The sequence below is a fragment of the Sapajus apella genome, unplaced genomic scaffold, assembly GCF_009761245.1.
Source record: "Sapajus apella isolate SASKATOON/1434 unplaced genomic scaffold, GSC_monkey_1.0 scaffold156, whole genome shotgun sequence".
NCBI lineage: Eukaryota > Metazoa > Chordata > Mammalia > Primates > Cebidae > Sapajus > Sapajus apella.
In genome coordinates this window covers 2476166-2490676 of record NW_022437096.1, presented here as the reverse complement: position 1 = coordinate 2490676, position 14511 = coordinate 2476166, and the positions used below count along the sequence as shown (strand labels likewise).

The window sequence follows — 14511 nt, the reverse complement described above, 5'->3', positions numbered from 1 at the left end:
TCGGGCGATGGTGCTGGAGCCAGGTGAGAGGTGTTTTCAAAAGGGAAAGGATTAATCAAGAATTCTGCAAATTACAAACTGATGAGGTTGACATAAATCCCACCCCCACCCCCAGTATTAGAGAATATATTCTTAAATAAATTATTTCAGATACTTAAAGGAAATGAAGCCCGTTAGGAGCCAAGTGGACCCACTCACTCCCAGGGCCCTCTGGGTGCACGGCAGGGTACAGCTCAGTTGGCAGCTGTCTGGTCAACAGGGCCCCAGCCTGAGGAGGGACCAATCAGCCATCATTTCTCCCACGACTGGAGGCAGCACATGGGCTGCAGCACGGTACTCTGGGAGCCTCAATAATGGGCTGGAGGACAGCACCGGAATACTGCAGAAACAGTCTATGTGTCTGCCCCGAAGGCATGCAGGAAAGGTCACTGGAAGAGACCTTGTCACCTGTTTGTAATACCAAAGCAGATGCTGGGGAAGCCCTTCACCTGGACTGGGGCAAGAGGCAGCAAGGGGACCTCAAGAGGGCTGGGCCAACAGCCTGGCAGATGTGTCCTCACCCAGGAAAAGCCCAGTGGGTCCAAAGAGAGGGAGGGATGGGCATCAGGCACACAGACATAGGGCGAATACACAGGCCTGGGTCGAGCAAGCCACCTCAAGCTCGTCTGGGCCCTGATTCCCATCCACCCAAGAGGCAGAAGAGGCCACCAGAAGCCAGGTCCCAGGACCTCACCAGACACTGGACCTCAGTACCCAGGCCCAGGTGCCTGTCCCTGAATGCTCCCTCCCCTGCAGCCAGGCTGAACATACAGGACACACAGGGAGGAGACCCAAAGGGTAGAGGGAGGCCTGAACAGGGGTTCGGGAGGCTCAAGTCAACAGCCTGGGGGGCTCTTGGGCAGGGGAGCTCCAAGCTCCCTCCCCAGTGTTGTCGGACTCAGACCCCTGCTCTGAAGGGACCATCAGATCTGGGCTTGGCCCTACAACCAACCAGCACGGGAGTGGGTCCCACAGCCTAAGCACAGGCCCCGAGAGGACCAGCAGAAAGCAGCAATGCAGGCTGGGCTGAGCACACTGACACAGCCCAGTCTCCCTGCTCCCAAGAGCTCCCTGCTGAGCCCTCGGAGCCCTTTCCCTCCTGCTTTCTGGCCATGGCACATGCAGTGGCCTCCACCCACAGGGGCTCTCCAGCTCCTCCCCCCGGGTTGCCTCCACCAGGCCATCTGCACAGCTCACAGGCCCCTGGCTCACCTGAGCCCCCAAGGCCATCACAGTCCCACAGGGTCACACCCCTGGGATCTCCCCATCCATCCTACCAGGTCCTTCTCTCAGCCCCTACCAGATCCCCAGGGAGAAGGCCAACAGGAGGGTGCAGCCCAGGCTTCCGGGCCACCCTGACTTGCACTGGAACTTCCTTACACATCAGCACTCCCTCAGACAGGGGTCAGGCAAAGCCAAGGCCCTGGGGACACAAGCAGATGACTCACCCCCTTTTCTTCTCCGAATGGAGGCTTGGAATCAAGAAACAGAGTAAAGGGAGTAAGAGGCAGGCTTGGCACTGGGCCCCGTTCTCCACGCCCATCTCCTTTCCCCACCCCATCCCTGTCACCACCACCTTCCCCAACAACCATGACCTCCCAGATCTTCCCCCAGCCTACACCTCTTTACCAGACCACAAATAGCAAACCTCCCCAAATGCGGAGTCGGTTGGTACATGCCTTGAAACCCGAGGAGGAAACCACCACAAGCGGGGCCGTGTGCGCGCACGCATGCACGTGCGTCCAGTGCAGGCCCGCTCACCCATGCACACATGCACAGACATGCACAACTCAGTCATGCTCGGCTCGGTCAAACGTCCGTTCAGAAAAAAGGCAAACCCCCCAAAAAAAAACAAGTTCAGCTGTCGCTGAAAACCAAGGTGGTCACCTGTGTGTTCTGTGCAAAGGTGGTCTTTAAACAAAAGGCAGGTCAAGTGTGTTTGGCACAGAAACCTTTTCCAGGACAAGGACACTCACATAGATGCCGGATGTGGCCCCTACCCTGATGTTCTCATCACAAAAGAAAAAGGGGCCCAGAAATTACAGGGAAGTCCAGATTTCTCCCAGGAACGTGAATACACAGGAAGGGCTTGGACGCCCCTGGGCCTTCCCTGGCCTGAGTCTCCACTGCCCTGTGGCCCCAGCACACCTCTGGTTCAAGCTGAGCAGACTGCACGTGGCGACCACGAGGAGCCCCCACTGCAGAGGGGAGGAGGGGTGCTCTTGCCCTCTTTCTCTCTCCACTTGTCTCAGGAGGGTCCCTGCCTGCCCCTTCCTCTCACTCCCATCCCTGCGTTTTCCGGGCGCTAGCCTTTACTCACCCCGTTCCCCCAGGGAATACCCCTTCTCTTCCCTTCCTCAGACAGGGCCCTGCCTCTCCCACATCCTGTGAGCAGCAAACAGCCATCCGGACAGGAGCCGCCACCTTGCACCTGCTTTCTCTGACACCTCACTTTCTTTTCTTTCTAGGTGTTCAGGTAGCTTCTTGATAGACTATGGATCCTACAGGGCTCTAATCACTCTTGACAGTGTGAGGCAGTTCTCATGTGCTCATGCCGGTAAAGACAGCAAGCCTCATTTTTACCTTCTGAAAGCAAATACACTGGATGGTGGGATGGTCCCTTAGGTACCTGAGGAAACTCTGATGCTGGCATGGCTTCCTCAAATCAGACATTTGCACAGGGGACTTCCAGAAGGAAGCCAGCTTGGCTTCCCAGGACAGCTGTCTTCTAGGGACAGGGTGGCTTCCCAGGCTCCAGAAGTGTGGGTAGAGGCTCTGTGCTAAGCTGTCCCTTCATCCTCCCCCAGACTCTGCTCAGGAAAAAACCTGGAAAATTATGAAGGCCTGAAGCTGTGAGCAACTGCTCTGGGGGCCCAGGGTCCATAGAGTGACTCCAGCAACCTGCCCTGAGGCTTGCTGCAGAAGAGGGAACACCCAGCCCAGGGGAGATGGGGAGAGGAGCTTCTTCCATTCACTGGTTTCTTCAAGTAGAAAAGCCCAGAGAGCAAAGGGTAGTTCTTTCATTTTCACAGGGCAGAGTGCCTGGGTCCTGGGATTACAGATCTCAGGCTGCCCAAAAGCGTCATGGTGCTGAAAAGAAAGAGTCCCTTCTGAATACTCAGCTGACCGTGGCCATGTGACAGCCTCTGGCAGGAGAATCCCGGGACCCACTGCCTACTGGTGCTGGCTTATGGATCAGTTTGGATCTTCAACTGACGGGTACACTCTCTTGGCTGATCTTGGACCCTTACAACCCGAGGGCCAGAAGTCTGCTAGCCTCTCTGCCTGAGTCCTGAATGAGGAGGATTAGTGGGGTATAGAATTCTAGTTCTAGTGGAAAAGAATTTGGACTCAACGCTTTCACGCTCTTCTTCAATCCTCCACTGTTGCCTGCTATTGCTGATGAGAGGTCTGTCGTCAGTTGAACCATTGCTCCAAGCAAGACATCTAGCGGCCAGTCTCTCTCTCATCGTCTTTTGCTTTGTTTTGAGACAGGGTCTCACTCTGTCGCCCAGGCTGGAGTGCAGTAGCACGATCTCGGCTCACTGCAACCTCCACCTCCCACCTCAACCTCCAAGTAGCTGAGACCACAGGCACACACCACCACGTTGGGATAATTTTTGTATTTTTAGTAGAGAAGGAGTTTCGTCATGCTGCCCAGGCTGGTCTCAAACTCCTGGACACAAGTGATGCACCTGTCTTGGCCTCCCAAAGTGCTGGGATTACAGGCATGAGCCACCGCGCCCAGCCTGTCTCATTGTCTTAAAGATTTCTGCTTGTTGACTGTGTTCTGCAGTTTTACTGTGAACAATCTGGATACAGATTTGTTTTAATTTCCTTGCTATAAGAGACTTCTATTCCTTTAAGCTGAAGTTTCATGTCTTTGTCCAACTTTGGGAAATGCGTAAGCCATCTAGTCTCCAAATACTGCCCCTTCTCTATTCTTTTCATTCTCTGCTTCCGGGACTTTTGCTACCACGACTTGCATTAGGTAGATGCTGGGACTGTCCCAACAGTCCCACTGAATTATCTATGTGGGTTTTTTTCTGTAAGTTTCTCTTAACTGCTCTTTGATATTTTGTATCTCCTTATATTTCTATGCTATATTCTGGGTAACCTCAGATTTATCTTCTAACTCCCTCTTTCTTTCTTCACCTGGGTCTAGTGTACTATCTATTATTTACCCTGGCCATGGCTTTCTTTATCTCAGTGACTATACTTTCTGTTTCAATAACAGTTCTTTGAGAATCCTTGTAAAATGTGCTTATTCTTTTCTTTGGCTTGTTTGTTCTGTCCTATTTTTTCATAGGAGTTCTGTTAGTTCTCTTAATCTTTGTGACAATTTATTTTATTGTTTTTCATATTCTTCTCTGATTTCTAGTTCTTTTTATGCTCATTTCAGCTGTTGGGCTTGGTTTTAACCTTACCACTTCCCATAGGTCCAGCCATGTCTCCTAGCTTGTGGGGGTCTCAGGACACCAACCCCTTGCCCTTGGGTTCTACATAAAGAGCCATGGAAGCCCTTGGCTTTGTTTTCTTCCCTCTTCATTTTGAATTACCTATATGGGTTTTTTTCTTTGGTTTTATTTTATCTGGAATAGCTATGGTGAAGAAAATTCTGACCACGTCAGCCCAATGTATGTTGGTAGCCATTTTCCACATTGAACTAAACTGCATTTAAGAGCACCTGCATCAATATTGAAGAATTTGGCAAGAAAATTTTAAAAAATAAATAAAGAAAGAACACCTGTTTGGCATGGGGCAGCTCAGCCTGTGGCCAGGACAGGGTCAGGGCTTGGTCCACGAGTACGGTCAGGGATAATTCTGGGGACCAGGGAAAGGGTTCCGTCTATGGCTGGGATAGAACCAAGACTGAACCCAGGGATGGGGCTCAGCCTAGAAACAGAATCGGGTCCCTTCCTGTGGCCACAACTTAAGAATTCAGTTTAGTACCAGAGTTGGGATTCCTTCTGTGACCAGAGCCAGACACCACAGAAAGAAAGATCCTGTCAACTGTCACGTACAGTGGGACATGTCCATGGCGAGGCTGTTGGTCACATGTACAGCACAAACCCACAATAAGGGTAATTGTCACACGTGCTGGGACATGCCCATGAAGACGCTACTGTCACATGTCAGGACATGATCAAGTATATCTGGACATGCCCACAAGAAGACTGTTAACGGACACATATGTAAGACATGCCCATGAAGAGACTGCTGATGGCCAACCAGGGCTTGTGCCCAGGATGTGCCCCATTGAAGCCCAGCACACTCCTGCTCCTTCCTGCCTTGATCTAGGCCCTGCCCCGTCATCCCACCAGCAGCATTCCTGGGGCCTGTGGGGCCAGCAGGACTGCCTGGCCAATGAGTGCACAGACACCAAGTGGGTAAAATAAGCACAAAGCAGACACAGCCAGTGCCTGGCAGAGCCAGAAGCGGACCCTGGTCACCTCCCTACTGCTGCTTCCTCACCTGAACCAGAGGCAGCACACGTACACACATGCACACTCGTGCAAACATACGGGTGGGCGAGGCCCACCATCATCTGACCTGGATGCCCCACTCTCCATCCCCAGCCCCTCACATCTCACCCCTTCCACATCCCATGCCCCTCCTCACCCCACAAGCACCTAATGTCCCCCTCGCGTCAGCACCCACCCACTGACCTCTGACCTGCTCCTACATCCACCTGTCCTTCCTCCCCTCCGGCTCCACCCCCCGGCCCCCCATACCACCCGTGTCTCCCGGCCCTGTCTGCCCATCCCGGACCATCCACCCGCGTCCACTTCCACCCCTGCCACTTACCAAGTTCCTCGAGCTCAGCTGTCATGGACTTGGAGCGCAGGGTCAGTGTGGTGCTGGGGGCCCTCTTGGGGGGCGGTGGGGCTGCAAAGAAGAGGGAGGCCTTGGACCTCCTGTCCAGCAGCAGGCGGCGCGGCGTGGCCAGGTGCAGGTGCCACTTGCGCTCCACTGCCTGGATCTCCTCGTACTCCCGCGAGGATGAGTCGCACTGCGCCAGGATCTTGTTCAGGCTACGGCTGGACGCAAACTTCTTCATGGCGTAAGGAGCTCGGGGGTGGGGGGGCCCAGGAGGTCAGGGCCTCAGGGGCCCTGGGAACCCCCAGAGCCAGAGCCTTGGGACGCGATCAAGGGTGCTGGTGGGGGTCACGGTGCCGGCGGGCTCTGGCCTGAGCACTCACCCTGCAGGCTCCGAGGTCTAAGTGAGGGGGCACCAGAGCCATGGGGTGGGGGCTGGGAGGGGTCTCCTTTTGGGTGGGGCTCCTGCTGCTCCAGGGCTCCCCCCAGGCCCGGGTGGCCACTGCCCTTAGTGGGGCCAGGGTGTGGTCAGCCAAGCCACAGGCCTGGGCTGGGCCTGGCCGGCAAAGCCTCCCAGGCCCAGGCTGTGCCGCGGCGTCGCGGGGAGAAGACGCTTTTCCTCTTCCCTCAGGTGCCGCCTCCCCCTTCCCTCCGACAATAAGCAGCGCGCAGCGTCAACCTCACAGTTGCTATGGCAACCCCGGCCTCCAGGCAGCTGCTGGCGGTGTAGGGAAGGAGGGCGCTGCCACGCCAGGGGCTGGGGGAACGGGAACGCCGGGAAGGAGGGGGCGGGGATCTGAGGAGGGGCAGCCTGGGGTCAGGGGTCAGGGGTCAAAGGCCTCAGGCCAGGGGACGGGACTGGCAGTCTAACACCAGTGTTTGGGAGGGGCCCCAACCCACGCGTGTGGGTGGTTCATGGAGGTTCAGGAATCTGATGTCAGCAGTTGGGGGTCAGGGATGGGAAGAGGAATGTGGGCCTGAGGTCAAAGGTCTAAGGTCAGGGGAAAGTCTGAGCACAGAGGCCTGCAGCATGACCCCTCACCTCTGCGCCGAGCCCCATCCTCTTCTGGCTTTCTTGTCACAGACACAACCTTCATGACGAGGCGGTTGCCACCCTGGCGGATCAGTGCCACCACCTGCTTGTGTCCAACCTTCACCACATTCACCCCGTTGACCTGGGACAGACAGGCAGCTGCGTCCACCACAGGGATCAGGGGTCAGCACCCCCCAGGCAGGGCTGGCCAGGGCGGCCTCACCTCAATGAGGAAGTCTCCTGTGCGCAGCCCGGCCCTCCAGGCCACACCCTCCACGTCCACTGACTCAAGATACTGCAGCGCCGGGAAGGCTGGTGTGGGCGTGAACTCCTCAATGGGGGTCTCTGCTGCGGGGGGCAATTAGGAAGGCACTTCACCAGCGAGGTTCAGGTGCGGGCAACTGCCACACAGCAACCTCTGGGTGGCTCCCCACAGGAAAGGGACGACCGTGGGGGGCAGTGACCCGGGGCCGGGGGAGGGCCACCGCGCAGGGATGAGCTGGCCCAAGGACCCTGGACATGACCCTCTGTAAAACCCCCTTCACCCACACCAGAAAGGCCCCCACTCCGTTTGACCCTACAGCAAAGAAAGTGGAAAACGGCAAAGGGAAGGAACTGCCGTCTCGGCCGGGACATCGCAAACCACGACAGTCTCAACAGCAGCAGAGGAGCATCGAAGGCCAAACAGGGAGGCGCAGGGTGAGGCAGGGCTGGTGTGTAGGGGAGAGTAAGGGTGGGGGGCAGAGGCAAGACGCTGAAGACATCCCAGAGCAGCATGCAGCCCCTGCCTGCCTGTTACCTTTGGCTCCCCGGAGCACAAAACCAAAGCCCTCGTGGTCCCGTTTCTGCAGGACAGCCACTTTGTCATCAATGACATAATCGCTGATGGAAGAAAGCAGGGAGGAGTGAGGTAAGCCCTGCCACAGGGCTGGCCGTCCAGACACAGTCCACCCTGCAGTCACCCTGGGACGGACGGGCCACACAGAAGAGAGGTCAGGCAGGGACCTTCCCTCGCCTTCCTCTGCCCTCTTCACCCCCGGCCTCCCTGTACACTTCACGCCCCGCCCACGTCCTGTCTGCATGCCCCTGCCAGCGTCCCTGCGTGTACCTGTGTGAGCTGAGGCTGTCGTAGGAGCCCACCGTGTAATGCCGAAAGAGCCGCTTCGTCCGGTCCTCACGGGTTTCTGAGGGAGCATCAGGGGCTGATGGGTAGTCGTGGCCTCCAGCTGGCCCGGCTAAACTGCCCTCACCCATGCTGGTCACCAGTCTCTGTGCACACACACCCCCCTGGCCTGGCTGTGTCCGGATGGAAGTAAGGGGCCCCAAATCCTGGAATCTTGGGTCCAGAGGTCCTGAGGCAAGAAGGCTGAGGGGATGATGCGGGGAGTTCTGACCTCTGTGGGTCAGGGTCCAAGAGAGGGAAGCAGCTAGTCTCTTTTCTAAGTAGCAGCTGAACACACGGGGTCCAGACAAGGCCAGAGCCATCCAGAGTGTCAGCAAGCCCCAAGGCTGCGACAGAGGGGGGTGTGCACGTGTGTGTGTGTGTGTGTGAGACCCGTGGTCACGTGTGGATGCTGTGCCCATGCACGTGTCTGTGTATGTGCAAGTGCCGTACTCAGGAGTGTCTGTGTGACGTGCACGTGTGAGGTGTGTTCACGCACGTGCATGTCTACAACTGTGTCTGCGGGACCCACACGCGTGTACAAATGCCATTCCATGTGCCTACACACACTGCCATGGGAGCACCATTGTGTCTTCACCAACTTCTTCGTAACAGCTCCTTGATGTCAACCTCATGGGGTCCCTGCTTCAGACTGCCTCTGAGTGGGGCAGGGGAGCCAGGTGTGGGGGCTGGGTCTTCTGCCCTGGCCTCAGTGCATCCCGCAGAGCTTAGTCCCCACTGTCCTGTTGATCTCAAAATCTCACAAGGCCAGCACCAAGCTAGCCAGCTGTCTGCCCATCACTCCACCCTCGCTGACCTGAAGGTTCAAGCCGCATCTCCAGCCATGACCTCTCTGCTCCCACGGGCTCCTCCAGCTGCCTGCAAGCCCCACCTGCCAACTTCCCAGCCCCACAGCTTCACGCTCCAGGACCACAGAGGCCCCACGGCAGCACCGCCACTGCCTCGCCTCCATTCCTCAGCACCTTCCTTGTTTCCTCTCTTGGTAGCGTTCCTCAAGAGCCATGTTTTCCTTCAGCAAGTATTTATTGAGCTCCTACTGTGCACCAGCTCTGCAAATACAGCAGAGAAGAGAATAAAGTCTGCACTTGTGGGGTTTATAATCTGCTCAGGGAGACAGGATAAACACAGGATAAAGACGTAGCATGTGAGGCTGGCAAGTGCTGAAGAGATCAGCGAGCAGACCAGGGAGTGTGGAGAGAGGCACCTAAAGGCCTCACCCCCACGGCAGGGCTGAGCAGAGGCCAAGGATGGGGAGCATCCTGCGGATGTGTGGGCAAAGGCCTTCCCAGGAGTGGGGGTGGTCGGGGGAAGCCCACGGCAGCCATCAGCCTGCAGCATCTGAGGGATTTCAGGGCCTGTGCAGCTGGAGCAGAGCGAGCTAGAGAGTGGCAGGAAATGAGACCTGAAAGAGAACCTGCAGCTTGCAATGACCTGTTCCCGAACTAACGACAAGCTCCCTGAGGGTAAGGACCACACGTTCTTCATCTCTGTGATCCTGGTGCCCAGCACCTGGCATGTTGCAGGTACTAGGAGAGTAATGGGGGGACAGGTGCATCTAAGATAGACGGACAGAAGGGTGGATCCAAAGGCACTGGATGGGTAGATGGAGGGAGAGAAGGAGAAGACGATGGGTGGACAGGTCAAAGAGCAGACAGATACATGGGCGGGTGGACTGGGTGGGTAGACAGGCGGAGAGGTGGATGGATGGACAGACGGAGGAAGGGAAGGGGGGTGCACTGGGCTGGCTGTTGAGCCAATGGGTGAGAAATGATGGTGGGATGGGTGGGTGAGTCAAAGGGCAGACAGCTAGAAACATCCATGGAGCAGCAGTCAGACGGAAAGAGAAAAGAGCACCTATTTCCTATCGGAAGACACAGATATCAAAAAAGTACTGGGCTGGATTCCAGGTCCCAGCTACTAACTTGTGTGACTCTCAGTAAGTCAACAGTCACCTGTAAGCCTCCCCATATAGAATAGAAAAATCCAACTTGGAGAATCCCTTTGGCTCTGATCATCTATTATCTTATCATCCTGGCACTCCCTAGCCACATCTGCACCCCTCATCCCGCCGAACCTAACGCCAGCTCAGGCCAAGCCTCATCACCGCTCAGGTGGGGCGTCGGACCCCTCCTTCCCTCCATCACACCCTTCTCCATGTCGACCTGCCACAGACGGGTTCACGGTGGCTCCCTGCTGAAGAACCCCGAGACTTGCACTTCACTAGCCTCCTGTTTTCAGATTTTTTCAACCAAACAAATTATAGGCATTACATAACACAAATTCATTTTTCCAATTTTGTTAATAAGACACAGCTGAAGATAAAATGCCCAACCCAACCCTCCCCTACTACCCGCCCTAGTGCTGACCTTACGACGAAGGGAAGCAGGGACGGGAAGGATGGCACAGGGCCCTGGTCACGCTGGGCCCCCAGAACACACCTGACCTCACCTCACCATTCCCTCTCTCTCAGCTCCACCCTCTGCCTGCCAGGAGGTGCCGTGGGAGGGTGCTCCCTGCTCGGTAAGTGACCAGGACTCAACTCCTGATACCACAACAGGCATGGACCTTGGGCCCCAGACCCTGTCTGCACAGGACTGTGCCCCTCCCTGACCCTTCAGTTCTTTGCTGTACCCACTCCAATCCCAGAAATAGATTTTTTGGGGAAGAGGGGACATGGGCGTGTTGGAAGCAGGCTCTGTGCAGAGTGGCCAGCTGGGCCTGCAGCCAAGGTCAGAGGGGCTGTCACTGCTCCCAAAGCCTGCCCCTCATAGGCAGCCCCCACAGGTCCCTCTCCCTCTGCCCACAAATGAAATACTCCCGTCTACCCAGGGACCTCCCCACTCACTCCCCGGCTCACACACACCATGGCTGCTGCCTGGAGCCCAGACCCTAACCGCACACTGGCTGCTCTGTGACCCCACAGCAGCCCACACCTCCTCTCCACCTCCCTGCTCTGCCCAGCCCAGGCTTTGATCCTACACGGCCTGTACAATCAGACAGCTGCTGCTGGGCTCCCTCCACCATGATGACACGCTGTCCCTTGACCCCACGGCCATCTGACCACCTCATGGTCCCCACACCAGCCTCGCCCCTCATCCCAGCAGGTGCTTCACTCACACAGAACTTATTGCCTATGTCACAAATAAGACCTCACCCCACAGGGCCATGTGACCCCCCAAGAAATGGAATAACATCAAGTGGCCCCACCTTTCAGGACTGCTGGGATGAGTCAACGACTTGTACGTGTGGAAGTGCTAAAACTGTGCCAGGTGCTCAGAGCAGGCCATGCCGACACACGCAGCTGCGGAGCGCCACACAGACCCTGCACACATGGCTATCCCCCAGCCCACCCACTGACCGAGAGGACTCAGCTTAGACAATGCCTCTGCTTTGAGGCCCTCTGACTCCTTCAGGCCAACCCAGGGAGCTCCCACACACACACGGCCCCCGTCACAGCCACTGCTCCCACAAGGCTTCCAGCCGTACCTCTGTGATCCTGGCTACCAGCACAGGGCCCAGCACATGACAAACACCTGAAAAATACTTGCTGCTCTCCAGTCTGACTCCAGCCTAAACCTCCCTCCCGGCCCTTCAGCTTCAGACTTAGGTCCAAATGCCCCTCACTCCACACAGTCCTCAAACCAGAGCCTTCCTCACCACCACCATGTGGGGGAGCTCCAGACCCGCGCCCACCACAGGTGTGGATCCCCCGCTGCCACCATCACCTCTCCTTCACCTCCCCTCTCCCATACTGTCTGAACCAGGGCCCAAATCTCTGAAATCATTTCCCATCTGGACCCTGCCCTATCCACCCGCCACGGGCTGAGAATACGGGGCCAGGTCCCTTCCACGCGCTAAGCCACCAGGAGAGTTGTCAGAACAAGGCAAGGCAAGGCCAAAGAAGGAGGAAAGCGCACCTGTCCAGGAAAGGGTCAGTGGCCAAGCTCCTGCGTCCCTGGGCCTCTGCTAAGCTCAGCACAGGGCAGGGGTCCAGGCCATACAGGGGTGGAGTTGCTGGGAAACTCATCCTAGAGATGGGGACAGAGTAACCACGGAGCTGGGCCTCTCACGTGCAGAGGGAGGATGCACGAACCCTTGATCCAGACATACCACCAATGACTCCCAGCGACCATCACTCAGGAGAGGTTTGCTTGGCCCACCGGCTCTCCAGGCCAGAAGCAATATGCATCAATCTGGGGGCCTCCTGGGACCCGTGAGGGTTCCTCGCAAGGGCACCCCCAAGACATGCATCCAACTCCAGCCTGGGGGCCGCCAAAGCACCAGATGCCACCTTCTACCAGCAGCGCTCCTTGGACTCCAGCACCCAGAAGGATCCTTCCAGGAAGCCCAAGTGGCCAGCAGGGCTGGACAGAGGCCACTCACCAACCCCAGAAACTGCAGCCTTTACCTTCACATCCTCCCTACAGGCTGAGGACCAGCCCCTCCCTTACCTGCTGCCCTCAGACCATCCCTGCCCCAGGGCACCCACCAGGGCACCTCCAGGCCCAATGGCCTCATTTCCTCTTGGCTGCTCCGGGCCTCCCTGCTCTGCCCACTTGGACAATCTGTCCACTTTGGAAAAACGCCTCTTTTCTCACACTGACCTCCTTACATGTCTGCCAGCTATGGAGGAATCATGCTTTCCACACACCTGGTGTTTCTGTAGGGACGGCACTGGCAGGGTGTGGCAGTCACTGGGAGCCAGTGTGGGATCCCACAGATAGAGGCATCATCACGCATGTGTGCCTCCCGGTGCACGACCCCTGTCTCTCCACGGCACATGAAGGGTCAGGTCACACACATTCCCAGGTATACGCAGTGTGCATGCATGTCCGTGTCATGTACGCAAGTTTGTGTCTACTTTGAGTGTTCGTTTGAGTTTACCTCTAGTCTTTTCTCTGTGAATATCCACGTAGATTTAGCACCAAGAGAGACCAAAGGGAAACCAGAAGAGGTCATCCCCTTGGGAGCTGCCCAGGGGCCATGGGGTCACTCACCAGGCCGCGTGTCATGCTGCCTCATCTGCACCTCCTCCACGCAGTCGGCCGGGAACCAGCCTGTGCGGCCTTTCACGGTTCCCTCCCAGAAACCGCCCTCCCCAATGCTGAGCACTGGAGGAAGAAGCCAGACAGGCCGTCAGTGGGTAGCAGAGCTGGGCGCCCACCCCTCCTCAGGCACAGGTTCTGCCCACCCACCCCCTGCCCTTTCCCTCCTTCCCTTCCCACTTTCTCCCGGCTTTTTCCCTGGGAAGATTTTGGGATCCACACAGAGGAGAGAAAGGAACAGATGGGCTGGGCACACGGTGGGCATGTGAGGGACACAAAGACACACAGATGAACACACTCAGGGAGGGGCACAGGCAGGGGCAAGGGCCACGCTCCTACCACTGCCCCCCAGCTGACCACGCTCCCTCAGCCCCTTGAACCCACCCCCATCCTGGCTCTACCACCCACCCAGGGGTCACTGCCAAGAGCTTGGGGTCATCATGCTGTGGCCAGTGGGTGAGGCCACGTGATGCACCAGCTGGGCTGTTTCCACCTCAGCCGGCCCTGAGGCTACGACCCCAGTGATGACGCTGACACCCCCATAAGGAGAGGGGTCCGTCATGGCACTCGAGATCCCCATAAGGAGAGGGGTTTGTCATGGCACGCGATGCCCCGGAACACAGGAAGCCCCAGTGACAGATGCCTGCATAACACAGACACCCACATGACAGTCACAGACACCCCACGACGGCAAGGGTCCCCCACATCACAGGGGCCTCCAGTGAAAAAGCTGCACAAGTGTCAGGGAACCCGGCCAAGCTGTGTGGTGGGACAAAGTCCTGCAGGCAGAGACCCCCGGGGACACAGAAATGCCCATGGCGAGAGAGGCGCCTGCCTCCGTGGTGACACAGGGAGCCCGGAACGACAGAGCAGCTGGGGACCTGCACGGCAGGAATCTTCCCGGGCAGAGCCCTTCACCGTGACGCCAGGGACCCCACACGGGCCCCGGCGGCAGCGGCGCAGACCCCAGAGGCACCCCCTGCCCCGTCGGCCCGCGCCGCGCGGCGCCGCCCCTCCCCGCGCCGGGCCCGCCCCCCGCGCCCCTCACCCTTCACGGCCTCGCCGCGGTGCAGCGGGATCTCGCCTTCGCCCTGCGGGCTGTGCGCCTTCACAGCGATGAACTTGCGGCCGGGGACGGCGCTGTAAAGTTTCCGCTTCGGGCCCCGGGGCGGCGGCGCGGGGGGCGCGGGGGGCACGGGGCCAGGGCCGGGCGCAGGGCCGGGGCCGCCAGGCCCGCTCGGGCTGTAGACGAACACGTAGGTGACGGACGCGATGCCGGGGGGCAGCGGGCACGCGAAGCCGGCGCCCGGGGCCTCCATGGCGCGCGGCCCGGCCCCGCCGCCTCCGGCCTCACCGCAGCCGCCGCCGCAGCGCCCGCCGCCCGCCGCCCG

The 14511-nt window shown here is 58.0% G+C and overlaps 1 protein-coding gene across 6 annotated transcripts in view; it reads right to left on the bottom strand.

Moving 5' to 3' along the window:
• SHANK3 (SH3 and multiple ankyrin repeat domains 3) overlaps positions 1-14511 on the bottom strand; it is a 55161-nt gene that overhangs the window by 20287 nt on the left and 20363 nt on the right. For 5 of the 6 annotated variants that reach the window (XM_032266239.1, XM_032266242.1, XM_032266244.1 and 2 more), the window contains 8 exons: positions 14169-14362; positions 13073-13186; positions 8001-8076; positions 7692-7774; positions 7116-7240; positions 6902-7034; positions 5848-5928; positions 1488-1511 (listed from right to left, as the gene is read on the bottom strand). In XM_032266239.1, coding sequence (XP_032122130.1) covers positions 1488-1511; positions 5848-5928; positions 6902-7034; positions 7116-7240; positions 7692-7774; positions 8001-8076; positions 13073-13186; positions 14169-14362 — 830 coding nt within the window. The remainder of the gene's footprint in view (positions 1-1487; positions 1512-5847; positions 5929-6901; positions 7035-7115; positions 7241-7691; positions 7775-8000; positions 8077-13072; positions 13187-14168; positions 14363-14511) is intronic. The other variant, XM_032266241.1, reaches the window with a different exon arrangement.